The sequence below is a fragment of the Gymnoscopelus microlampas genome, assembly GCF_963454915.1.
Source record: "Gymnoscopelus microlampas genome assembly, chromosome: 12".
NCBI classification, from domain to species: Eukaryota; Metazoa; Chordata; class Actinopteri; order Myctophiformes; family Myctophidae; genus Gymnoscopelus; species Gymnoscopelus microlampas.
Window position 1 is genome coordinate 13,579,143 of NC_139949.1, and position 13,804 is coordinate 13,592,946.

The 13,804-nt window shown below is 41.0% G+C and overlaps 1 protein-coding gene across 1 annotated transcript; it reads right to left on the bottom strand.

Moving 5' to 3' along the window:
• Positions 1-6,079: 6,079 nt before the first annotated feature.
• LOC311057053 (dual specificity protein phosphatase 10) lies at positions 6,080-9,543 on the bottom strand (the record flags this gene model as incomplete). Its single annotated transcript, XM_084073941.1, has 3 exons — positions 6,080-6,345; positions 7,613-7,918; positions 8,577-9,543. The coding sequence occupies 3 exons, from the start codon at positions 9,541-9,543 to the stop codon at positions 6,080-6,082; spliced, it is 1,539 nt and encodes a 512-aa protein (XP_083930067.1).
• Between the last annotated feature and the right edge of the window lie 4,261 nt (positions 9,544-13,804).

Here is a 13,804-nt window from a genome sequence, read left to right on the forward strand (position 1 = left end):
CATTCATGGAAGCAATATTACAGCCAAGTGCTCAGAGGGGATGTTAATCAGAATAAGAAACAACATGAAAAGTACAATGCATGGATACCTGATTACAGCTTCTCAGTCAGAACAGTGAATCTGAACTCTGCATGGGGACCTGAAAAACAACTGGTTTTCATTCTGGCTGTATAATCAGACACAGGAGACCAGGTGAATTCAATAAACTACTCAGTAGAATAGAAACTTGATGCAGTCCGGTCCCCATGGCCAGTGTTTAGAACGTATTTAATCAACCTGTCTAAATTGCTCGTCCTGTCATCTCACGAAACACTTTCAACAAAACATGAGTTAACCTTCTACATACAGTCAAACCACTTTGTTTTAAAAACACCTTTGCCTGCCATGTGTTCACGTATATACTTTCTTAATTTGACTCGGCAACTCTGCAATTTGACAACGGTTGTTCACACAGGGATTATACAGTCACCACCAGCCGCTTGGGCCCCATGACAGTATGTCACACTGAACCCTAATATGTGACACCTATAAATCATGGCATCTTTGAGAGGCCTTGTCAGCTCAGGGTACTTGAAATAGTTTCACCAACTATTCTGTGCCAGGCAGACCTTACACGTTGTGAAACAAAACACTGGGAAAAGACTCCTCTCAGATTGATTTCAGACACACACACACAAAAAAAAGTTCTGTAGAAATTCTAATGTTTTGGTAAAACAACCCTGGAGCAGTATTTGTCCAATGTTTTGTCTCGGGATTTTCTTAACGCCTTGACTACAATACCTCAGTAACTATAACCTAGTAGTATTACTGGATGAGCGCATCAGTTTCTCTAGATTTTTCCAAGACACCTTTCACATCCTTGCACAAGATCAAAGTCAATTTAACATCATGACTTGGTCTTTGTACCTGTTGTCATGTCATCTGATTTATCGCATATCCCTTGTTTGCCCAGTGGGATGATAATCTTGACATTAGTTATTAAATTACATTTTATGTCATAATAAATTCAATTTAGACAGATTTTTCTGCATATTGAGATTACTTTATTTTGGATTTTGGTTTTGGGGATCTACTCAGCAATAAGCAATAATACAAACTGTGCAAATCTGTTGAAAATGGACAATTCTGGAGAGGCCTGTGACACAAGTCTCTGTATTATTGACATTTATACACATGACGACTTACTGTCAACTCCAACAACCAAAAATATTCCTTAAAACACGTTTCTGAGCATTTCAATAAACACAAAACTAGACGCCATCGTTAATTTATTTTTCTTTTAAACATTTGAAGAGAGCGTAGGAGTCACCTCTGTGCTACAGTATCTCTTTCATCACTGCATGGACAGATTACTGAACCAGGCTGTTTGCAAACTTTTAGTTTAGCTAATCGTGAACAATGATATCAGGGTAGGTTATATTTGCAGCAGTTCGAAAACGTACCTAAACCGATGTGCTGAAAGATATATATAAAAATGACAAATGTTGGTGCTGACTAAAACTAGACTGGATTAAATCAGTAAAGCAGAATTAAAATCCATAAGTATTGTAGCCCCTCAAAACACTAACAGGAAATTGTTTCCAGAATTAACACTGTTTGCTGCTAGAGAACAATTATCACAGTATCTTTCGCACAGTGAGCAATAAAAAGAATGTTCTGACTAATGCTGTCAATTCCCTATGTTCTACACCCCTCTATGTTCTACCATACCATGATTGTAAGGAAGACCGAACAAAGTTACAAGGCCCATGGTTGTGTATACAGTCACACTGGGAAGAAATCAATAAGGTTGACCTCATAACTGGCCGTTACATTGAGGCAGCACACTGAGGTCTGGATAGAACCGGAGAGAAAGAAAAACCAGGGCTTCCACATGCTAGCCCACTTATCAGTCACCGTCGAGACTAATTTACACCTCACCGTTCAATCGTGTCGCTTGAAAGTGACTGTTATTTGTCCAGCGACAACATCACACAAGTATTGTGTGATGGTGTGTGAATTAGCCTTTAGTGATATTCTCTACCTTTGCATCAGCTTGAATGTGACGTACAAAATAACGCCCATTTAATATAGCAGCATTGTAATAGTCACAGTGCACCTTTTTTTTTTTAAACAAAGAATTACTAAGGGTTGTTAGCACATGAAGATAAAAACATTGTCTAAATACAAGGACTGATTACTACAATATGAAAATATTACATTTAAGATAATCAATCCATTATGAAAAGCAAGGGGCTTAGAAGGACATTGTAGGTATTGCAAGTTAACATGGAGGTTTTCTTTCTCCGAGAAGGAATGGAAGCAGGGAGAAACAGCACAGCATTACTATGGTATCATACCTGAAGAGTTTTTACCCCCTTTATGAATGACAGAGGCTATCTGCATTTTTTTGTCATCATTCTCATCAATAAATATGAATCCGCATTTTTGGTACAGGAAATAAGACGTAAAATAAACATTAAAATACAAACATGAATAATCAAGCTTACACAAATAAACAATGCATCTTATCTTTTTTTCCATAAACATATCATACATAGGACTTCTTTCAATTGTTTCTGCTTTTCAAGTGCAAAAACACAAATGGAAGATTTTTTTTTACACGCCAACATTTCAATCTTTATCAAAACACTGTCAGTCCCAATTTATGAGAACTCAGGGAGAATGTGTTAACTTTTTCCCGCCTCCTTTGATGAGAGTCTCTCGAATACAAACGTCTGAGGTCAGCTTCAAGATTGGGTGAACCGTACGATGTAGTAACAGAAACTGCTATGACAACCACCTTGCATATAAAGTCTGTATAAAAAAAGCGTCAGTAGTAGTAGTGCGTCCTCTTCAGAGGCTAACAATACTTTTAATCAAGCTTGGAAAAGATCGGAAGGGTGATTACAAAGAACAGTATGTTTGGTAGAGCTTCCCATGTTAAAGAAAGGCTAGAGGTAAACAGTGGAATATGGCGATGTTGACCAACGTTTGGTCTGATCGTAGTGAAAAGAATTGTACAGCAATACTAAGCACACTTAAAATCCTTAGGTTCGCTGCACAAAGGGAGGATAACACTACTACACTGTCTCAACAGTAGAGCACTATTCATACAAAACAATGATTCATAAAAAGTAAATACACAGACAGATATATACTGTATGTGCATACCTAAACATGTGTGCACAATGAACCTATATGACTGTAGAAAAATATATAGCCTATTTCAAAGTCACATAGTAGCCCAGAAATAAATTCCAGAAGCAAAATTAAGAAATGATTAATTTACAAGAATAATAAAAAAACAAATCATAGAGTTACAACACAGGAGGGCCTAATTATACAAGGCTGAACTGAAGGCATTTTTGGTTATTAAAGGAAATAATAATACATTGCAGAGCAAAATAATAATAATATTAATATTAATAATAATAAATTAACTATTCAAATCTGTAAAAGTGGCAACTAGCTGTAAAATATTGTAGTAAAGAAAATCCATCTTTCCAGCAACACTAAACTATAATCCTGTGAACAGTAATCTAAAGTACAAAAGTTCAAGTTCAATTGGAAAACATCTGCTTCTGATGTTTCATTTTGGTTTGACAAAACCATGGATGAATTTGATACAAGACCGCACCACATTTCCCTCTTTAGAGTTGTCCATATAGCATTACTTAGGACTAGAACTCACCCTAGAGTGGGGGGGTGACAGGCCCAGACAATCTGGGGGTTCTGCTAAGAAAATTGTTAGAGTATGAAGCAAAAGCAGAGGGTGGGTGGTAATCGTATTCCCAGAACCCCATATACCGGTATGTCATAACTCAAGTTCCTCATTCAATATCTCTCAAATATACATGTGTTAACCCATTAAGACTTGAGGCCGATTCTACACACTTCTCACACTTTCAAGATTTTTCAAAAATGTTCAAAAATAGCAGATGTACAAGTGAGCACAAAGTGACGCGCTGTGAGCTTGTATATCTGCTATTTTTGAATAGCCAACGCAAAAATCTAAAATGACACAGATGCTTTCCCGGTTTGAATGGGTTAAGATGTAACGATTCCTTCAACCAAGGGCTTGCGTTATCAACTACTGCTAAAGCTACCAATCAAATAATCTTGTGCTATTAATGCTTTTGTAAGACAAGGTGCCATAGTTTCAGATGATGGTGGTCTCAACCTAGAGGGAAGTGCTTTGTAAGCAGAGACTTATATCCACTTATTGAGTCCATGGTGGACGGACCAAGGCCTACAACGTACAGTAACACTATACAGAAAGAGTTCACAGTGAGCCAAGTGACCATCGCTGATCAAATCAATGCCTTCATGAATAATGATGCATAGAGGTAAAGTGGAATAAGAATAAATAAAAAAAGAGAAAAAAAGTTATTTGACCAAGGTCATCCACCCCTTAACTTCAAATGTGTAAGTATGTTTTGTAATAACTATGGTTTATACACCAGAGGCCCAGATTAGACACGCATTTTATATTTTTTCAAGAATATTCTAAATGTAAGTTGTTTTTAGATTCCACCACAATTTTAATTTAAAATTGTCGTGTTTTGCAATGCTCTTTCAAGTAAAAAAGAAAAAGAAATAACTTTAAAACAGTAGTGGAAAGTTGTCAGATAGGCCTATCATTCAGAAAAGCCAGCCAAAGTCAGTTATCAAAGAAACTAATAATAAGTAACTGAGGCAAAAAGAGAGACCAAAAAGATAGATGCTAGTTAATATTCTGTTACAGCTATGAGAGATTCATTTCCTTTAAATATGATAGGACAATACCATCATTGTGCAATATTCACCAGATAATTTAGGATCTACTGTTACTCTGTAATATCTATATTAACTCTGATTTCATTGTGACTGTAAGATATATATATAATCTACCGTAATTTCTTGACAGGCAATTCAGTAGCCTTTTTCCAGCGTATTAATCTGTGTATTAATTAGTAGCATGCCTTTGGGTGCGGCAAGACATGCGAGAAGTACAGAGAGCTGATGGTAGGTATTGCACTCCACCTCAGCAATCCATCTCCTAGGGGTCTACTGCATTGAAACAGGGATAGACTCTCGCGTTCTCGGCTGATACCGTCAATAAGTCTCTCTGACCTACTTAATTGTAATGTATTTTAAGTACATTCTGTCCACACTTTTAAATTACTTAACTGATGTTGTCCTTATGTACATTAAAGGGACATGTCATTAGTCGCATACACTGTGTAATTGTTAATTTAACGTATTCCACAGGTCAATGTGTAAAGAATAATAATACTGGAACAGCGACGTTTTGTTTACTTAAATATTTCGTTTTTCAGATAAACCTTCATTGCAAGGCTGAAGATTTCTGCTTTCCTTAAAGCCCTACTCCACACATACCGTATACCAGCCTATTGCACATTTCCGGGACAAAAAAAAGGAAAGAAAATCGATAAACGTAAACTGTAGAATAAAGCAAATTAAAAACAAGTATTATAATGAAATGGGAAGAAAACTGCATAACTTGACAGGCAGTTGGCAAAAAGGACCAAGCACACATGTAAAGTGGTAAAGTGCATTGCAACAGCCTTTGTGGTGCTATATTTGATGGAATCTTTAGAGTAGCTATGGACATGGCAGGATGATAATGGTGGACTATGTCCATTATGACAGTGTGTTCTTGTTTACCATGCTTCTGTGGTTCTGTTATTAGCAAAAATAAAAAATGTAACCAGTGGAAAAACTAAATAGGATAAAAAAAAAAAGGTAAAGAGATATCTGAGAATGACAGTTTAGGCCTTTACAAAAAGAAATTGGCACATCATTTTTTATAAACAGTATTACGGAAGAGGATAACGTTGCCAAGAATTTACGCAGGCTACTTCAATAACTGAACCATCCAGTTATTTCTTTGCTCATGTTTCACAGTAATAAAAGTGCACTATTATGTCAGTTGCACTGCCATATTCACAAAACGACAGTGTGGTCAGTTTCTCTCTTGTAATGTAACCCTTCCAGGTTATTCCAGGTTGTCAAAACAGTAGTAACGCTAGCGCTAACATTTCTCTCTCCCTGCACGACGGACAACCTTTTCACCCTCTTTCCCTGACTCCTTCATTCAGACCTGTGTCTCCAGGCCACAAAGTTTAGGCATTAGGATGCGAGGCGTCACCCCTGAGTTGAGGTCCCTCTCAAACTCCAGAAGCTGGCCCATGAAGTTGAGATTGGGCGACACCACTGGGCGGCGACTGCGTACGTACTTGTAGGCATCGGTCATGGTCATGAGGGTGTGCTTCATAAGGTAGGCGATGACGATGGTCGCAGAGCGGGACACGCCTGCCTGGCAGTGCACCAGCACTCCGTGTCCACTCTGATGGGCCTCCTCTGTGGGGGGGAGATGTTATGATTCAGATTGCACAGCTTTCATCTAGAATCAGGGATCGAGAGAATCGAGAGGGGTTTATTTGACACTCACTCATACACCAGGTATCACCTTGTTTAACTCAACTCTCTCACTGTGTTTCAACCAAGTCAAATGTTAAAGGGAGTGGGATTTCCATTCTTCAGAATTATATTATTTTACACTATTGTATTTTGATCTTTTTATTTTTATTATTTTTTATTACACCCAGTATTATCAGTATTATTATCTTGTTGTTACTGTTCATCGTATTATATATGCCACACCAGCATTTCACTGCTTCTAACTGTATGAGTGAGTAACAAATAAAACCCTCTTGAATCTTAAATCTTGAACAAAGACGCACGTCGTAAACACAAAAAAAAAATCATTCAGCGTTATTTGCATCACTCTTGTGCTTAAAATTAGCTGCCTCTTAAAAACTATATCCAGCCAATGGAGTGTTTTTCCCCCCCCTCTGTAAGAGCACATTGTATCACTTTTATTTGTTTTTACAAACACAGAAAGGTAAGCATGATTCATCAATGCAAAGCTCTTAGATACTGTGTTCTATCATGTGTTTATTGGAACTTGATAAAGCCCTGCATGGACGAAACGTTGTTTGGTTAAATTAGTAAAAAAGACGGGAGAGCAGCCTATCGTGTGCGGACATTCCCTTTTTCGTAGCTTGATTATTTTTGGGTCCAGCCCCGTGGTTGAAGAAACTGTGGGGATGTGCATATCCTACTCCTTTTTTCCTATCATGTGTTTATGCCATGGCTCCAATTATGGATACAAGTAGCAGCACCTCGTGCATATGTGGTGACTGCCACTGATTGATTGTAGACAGAACAGTACCTTGCCAGGGCATCAGCCCTTTACCTTGGCATTCCTGCAAACCGCTCGCCATCACTCATTATATGAACCAATGTACGGTACTTCGCACCAAATACACTTAACTTAACTTAAAGGAGTAGTTCACCCAAAATTCTATATATTACCGGCGGAAAGATAAAGTACCCGGTAGGAGACTCAAAGGAGATTCTTTGAGTCTCCTACCGGAGAGACCGCCGGTCATCAAATTATTGGCTGAAGAATGCCACAAAAACAAAAAAATCTCCATAAATTCAATGATTCACGGGGTGTGTAATTGATAGAAAATGAGAAATGTTTTGGGTGAACTATTCCTTTAAGCTGCCAAATGTAAATACAAATAATCTACACACACACACACACAAGCTTCGTTCTCACCAATGAATTCAAAGACTTCCTCAAAATACTGCCGCAGGTTTTGCTTGCTGTTGTCGGTGGCTGGCAGACGCTTGTAGCGTACAAAGCCACAGTTGAGGTGGTAGAGGGGCAGATGCGTGGTCACATTGACCACGTAGCCAATGTTGAGGCGTAGCAGCAAGTCCAAGTCCTGGGCATCTCTCTCGTTACCCAGGTAAACAAAGGGCAGGATGGGGCTGATCACCGCGTTCTCCGCGTCGGGAGTCATGGCGCCCTCGTCTGACAGAGAAGCCGGCAACGACGAGGAGAGTGGCAAGGAGAGGTGCCCTGGAAGAGGAGATTAAAGACCACTTTATACTTGGATGTATGATGATAGCCATGTATGATGGGGGGGTGGAATAGTTTTTCTTTTTGTGCGTTTACTTTGTCAGTTTGTCAACATAATATAGAGTTGGGATGAAAGGAGTATTGTACCATTAACCACTTAAACTCTGTACTTAGTTGACTTTATTCCCATGGGCCCTATAGTGGACCGTATTCCCATGGGCTACAGTAAATAACTTCGCAGAAAATAGCCGATCTACTGGTACACGTTGTATACATCTGCTACAGTATTTTTACAGTGTTTAATATAATAATAATAATATTAATGAAGTACAAAAGTACAATCAGTGAAGAAAAGAAAATAAGTATATCCAATACATTATAAAATACCTATTTTTGTTCCAAGGTTCTTATTGACAGTCTGTTAAAGATTAATGCAGTGCAATAGTATACATTATTACCTATCGTTGTAAACTCTTCAAATCTTCAAATATTCCCTGAATCCTTTGATTTTGGATTCATAAAAACTTGGCCACATTACTCACTGTGAGAATGAATTAAACTGTGAATAGTGAAAAGTGAATAAACTAAATATTTCAAATTAATGCAATTAATTCAAAAGCAATGGTCGGTGTGGACGTTTTGAGATCCCTACCTCTACTGTGCACTTGCACTTCATCTTGCTCTCTATTCAGTGAGTTGAGGACCAAGTGCAGTGACTGGGCGGACGGAAGGGAATTATGTCCTCCATCCCTCTCTCCCCTCTCTCTCTGCCTGGGTCTGGGTTTGATCAGAGTGCTGGGGGCTGACGGCGGAGGTGAAAAGGAGGGGGGTGACTGGGGGGAAGGGGAACGGGGCGAGGGGGAGCCAGGATATGCCAGGTCGCCATCTGGCTCAGCAGCGTCGCCCATCCCCACCTCACCACCACCTTTAGTTATCAAGAGCCTCTTCAGGGAGTTCCGGTACTCATCTTGCCGAGAACCGACAAAATCGAGGGCAGCCATCTTGCCCTGCTGCAGGCGCCGTCTACCGGCGTGGTCTGTCAGCTGAGACTGTGAGAACTCCCGGAGGTTGTGGCAGTCCAGGATGACACCGGTTCCATTGCTGCTGTTCTGACCCTTGCCTGCGCAGGTGTTCGCCATCCCCGCACAGTGGTTCTTTTGGGTTTTGCAGTGGGTCATCTTTTTCGCCAGTTCCTCTGGCCAGATGGTGCGCACGCTGTAGTCGTCGTCATCGCATTGGAACATGCTCATCGGGTGGCCCGCGCCTACGCCTCTCCCCGGGGGTTTGCCTCGGCGGGGGTTGAAAGTCACCACGATGGGGTCGCTGCTACAGTAGCTGCACGTAGAACTGCCGGTCTGGCTGGCTTTGGCGTTGCAGCCGGTCACGCAGCTCTGCAGCGCACGCATAGGGGCGGAAGATGACAGCGGCGTGCAAGGCAGGCATCCCCCCACCAGTTTTTTCCTAAACATAGCAGGGCTCTCGAACGTGCCCGCCTCCCTGGAGCAGGCACAGGTGATGGGCTTGAAGAGCTTGGTTCGGCAGTCGGACACAGTGCTGTTGGACGACGAGGTGTTGGAGGTGGAGGCGGTGGTGGAGAGGCAGCTGCCGAGAGTTTTCAGCCCCATCGCTCTGTCCCCGCGGTTCACCGCTCCGACAGGGTGGGCGCAGGAGAAGGAGGACGTGGTGCTACCTCCTGCTGCTTGGCAGCTAGAAGAGGGCGCCCTGCATGCTTTGCATCGTACCAACTTCCAGCAGCCACAGTTGAAGGGACGGGAAAAGTCTATGGTGCAGGTGTGGTCGGGGCTGGGGAAGGTTCCACCGTGGGAGGAGATGGGGGACAGGGGTAAACCGTGGATAATGTGAGGGCGGTGATCCCGGCCACGGGACGTGTGAGGATGGCTGAACTGCGGGAAGGAGATGGGGCCACGGGAGGGGTGGGATTGGGGGGGAGAGGGGTATCCGGGGTTCAGGACGGCAGCATGGGGCACGGGGACAGTGTTGTGATGGAAGGGCACGTTCTGAGGGTGGTGGTTTTGATGGACAGTTCCCAGTTTGGAACTCTTCTTGTTGCCAAGAGACGGAAATTCTTGGTTGCTTCTGGGAGGATAGCTGCCAGTGGCAATAGCTTTCTCCCTCTCCTTTTCTCTCCTGGATTTATAATGCTGTGCTTGGGCCGGGACAAACTGCAGAGCTCCCCCGGGGGAGGCTGGCAGCTGACTTTGATGGTGACTCCTCTGCGAGAGGTTGTGTTCGGCGCCGGCGGGCCTGCCTGCCGTTCCAGCCTTTTTCTCACCTTGTCCCTGTTCCAAATGTAAAGAGACACGTTTCCCTCGGCCGGCTTTTGCACTTCCACTGCGCCTTAACGAGTTGAACCCACCTCCTTTCACGCCTTTGTCCAGCGACAGCTTGATGTCAATGGTATGTGTGTGGGAGGGGAGCCGCGGGCCCAGAGTCACCGTGCCGTTGCTGTGGCAGTGGCTAGGGACGTGCCCGACATCCACAGGGACAACAGCCTGGTGGTGGTCTCCCTTGAACTTGATCTGCGGGGGGCGAGGGGGTCTGCGCTTGCATTCCAGAGGTAGAGAGTTACCGGGAGGAGAATAGAAGTGGGGCTGGGGAGGGTGGAGGTGAGGCGGGCGGGTGACGTGGCCGTTCACAGAGTTTGATATTTGGGAGTGCGCAATGGTCTGCGGGGAGCCCTCACACAGGGCCGAGTGTTTAGGCCGCTGAATAACCACTATGCGCTCGTCGAGTGGAAGGGGAGGCATCTGGGTCTATGTGGCGCTGTACATTGAAGATGGAGAGAGAAGAAGAATGATGAGATATGAGATAAATACTGTGATTTATATTTTTTGTGTGGGGCATACTTTACATCACTGGTTCTCAAACTTTTTCATGTCAAGGACCCCCAAATTGATATATATTTGTCCGCGGACCCCCATCTGAAAATATTTTGAGCCAGGGACCCCCAGAAGAGAAGATTTGTGTTGCAAATGCAAAAATCTTCAAAAGAATTTCAAGATTTTTCAAAAATGTTCAAAAATAGCAGATCTACAAGCTTGTAGATCTGCTATTTTTGAATAGCCAACTTATAAATGGCTATAAGTGGTTAACTACTTTTGCTGGGGACCTCCTGGAACCACCCCAAGGTCCCCGGACCCCACTTTGAGAACCAATGCTTTACATTCTATCAATCAAAACACAAAGAGCACACACTAATAACATATGACAAATACTGTGTGGCACGACATAGAATACATACACAATACAGTGCATGCTTGTATGAGCACTTTATTTTCTATGGTATGTAATATTTTGAAGAATATATGCATTTTACGCTCATTTAGTCAAAAGGGTAATAGTTCATTCCTTTACGTACATGTAATGTAAAGTGTAAGCCAAATTCAGGAGATATTACAATATAAGACAAGACAAGACACAACACGGAAAACAGCAAATAAAGGATACTAAGGTTTTGCATATTTATGCAAGTCGATCCTTTGGTTTCTTTTTGCGAAAGTATAAAGCCAATTAAATGACCACCAATACAGACTCTGATTTTGGACCAGAGCCATCTTTCCTTTCACAACATTGGCGGAATTTGAAAGGAAAACTACAAGGATGTCATGAAATATTTGAAGTTGTCATATAGAGGCATTATTTCTCTCTTTAACAGAGCATTCAAATTAAACTATGATATGTGGGGTGGATCAATGTGGAAGAAATGATAACATTCAAACTTCTGTTGTTGTTACTCTTTGAAAGTGGTGGCATTGGTATCGTAACCACTGGCAAACATTCTCCAAACATTCTGTAACAGAGCTACAGTATTATGTAAGAGATTATTCCCAACAATGTAAATATTAAATGCTTTGAATGGATGATTGGCCAGAGGCCACGAACCACCTTTTTTTTATGTAAGCTGTAACCTGCATTGCAATTTAATGTAGTAATTGCACATCCACGCTATCAACAATTTATCAATATATGATTAAATTACTTGTTTTGCCGTATAATCTACTGATGCCAAATACATTATAACAGAAAACATGACTTGATGGAAGGTGGAATCCATTCCAATCATTTATATGCACCTTGAAATGATATTATTCACCTTACATCATGGTCATTAACCAAACATTAAAACATATTTATGTTTTGGTGTTTCGCATTTAAAAAGTCAAACTTTTTGCTGGCAAATTCTGTTTACCTGGCAAAGCCTAAAAGTATGTCTACTCTATGCATTATAATCATTGCTTCACTCCTCCAGACAATAAAGCGAATGTCTGTAATGACCTTGAAAAGTAGAGCTTTTTGTCATTTCAAAACAGCTACATATTACATCACCTATGGTCAGCTATCAGTGAACATAATATGTTTTAATATATGAGTATATAACTACTGAGAGTGACTTTCCCCAAGATGCTCTCTACTTGCAACTTGCTTGCCTATAACTGCTTGGGAACTATCTATCACTTGTCTGTTGTCAGCTGTTTGCTATCTTAAATCATTCTAGGTATAAATAATTGACTAAATGCTGTTTAAACACAAGACTGTTTGGCTGTCTTTACCCTTTAACTAACCTCAATTGTATAACCTTAAATGTAGTTACAACAATGCAAACACACAATTTTGAAGTGCATCAACTAATGTGAGGGGGAAATGATTGCCTCCAATTCTTGATTAGATGAGTACCACAAATAGAACAATTGCTATACCATTTAATCTGTTATTTTGTAAATCAGATAATATTTAATTGTACAATTTTGATATCCCTAAATGTGGCCTTAATTTAGCAATAATACAATGATTTAATGCCAGTGATATGATAAGAATTATTCACCTATAGGCCTTGACATGTACAGTACACATAAAGAAACAACATGACAGTTGGTTTCTCTTGGAGAGAGACAAATTACTATGGCTCAGAAAGAAATCAGGCACTGTAACTGCTAGAGGCAACAACTGACCACAGCCTATAAATAAGCATTTTGTCATCAATTTTTCTGTAAGATGGATGGTTTTATAGTTTAGTGCAATCATCACAATTCCTTAAAATGCTTCAAAAGGATGATAAACAGAAAGCGCTCCCAGGACTTGAGTCTTTATTTCTTTTTGCTGATAAAAACTAAATTATGCCCATAAACTGTGCTCACAATGAATTGTCTGTATTCTAAGTCTGTCTGTGTTCTGTGCCTGCAGAAAGTTGACTTGATGTTCGTACATTTAACCTATTTTTAGCCTATATGGGTTAGCCTTAGCCTATAATAAGATTGCGGGGTTAAGCTTCAAGACTGCTATTAGATATTAGCCAGCACATAATTTGAGAGGCTTTCACTTGCGCTGTAATTAACAATCATTTCTCTGGCAATGGAGAGCAGCAAAAAGTAGAAGAGTGGGAGGAGTCAATACTGACATAATAATAATAATAATAATAATAATAATAATAATATAATAAGATATGGGGGGGGGCAGATGGGTGACAGATCATGACATGATACAGTGAAGACCACAGATTACAGGGAGGGGGTGGAGACATGTCAAATCATATACTGACAGCATGTTCAAGTCCCACAAAACACATATACCGACCAATAGAGAGAATACCCCACGCGTGAGCTTCCTCATGCTTACTATATCCACGCACAATGTCTGGTGACAGCATCCTCATCTCTCTTTTTTCTTTTGCCTGTGGTGAAGGGGGGTGGGGGTTACATTGACCCAGTTTTGTCATGGTAGAAGTCACCCTCGCTCTGATCACATCACACACGCTTGCTTTCGGCAAAGAAGAGTACACAGTAAAATCTTCAGTGTTCATTTAGCTCTGAGAGTGCACACTGCATTGTTGTACACTCTCCGAGTTACAAATAAATGAATTCATACTGA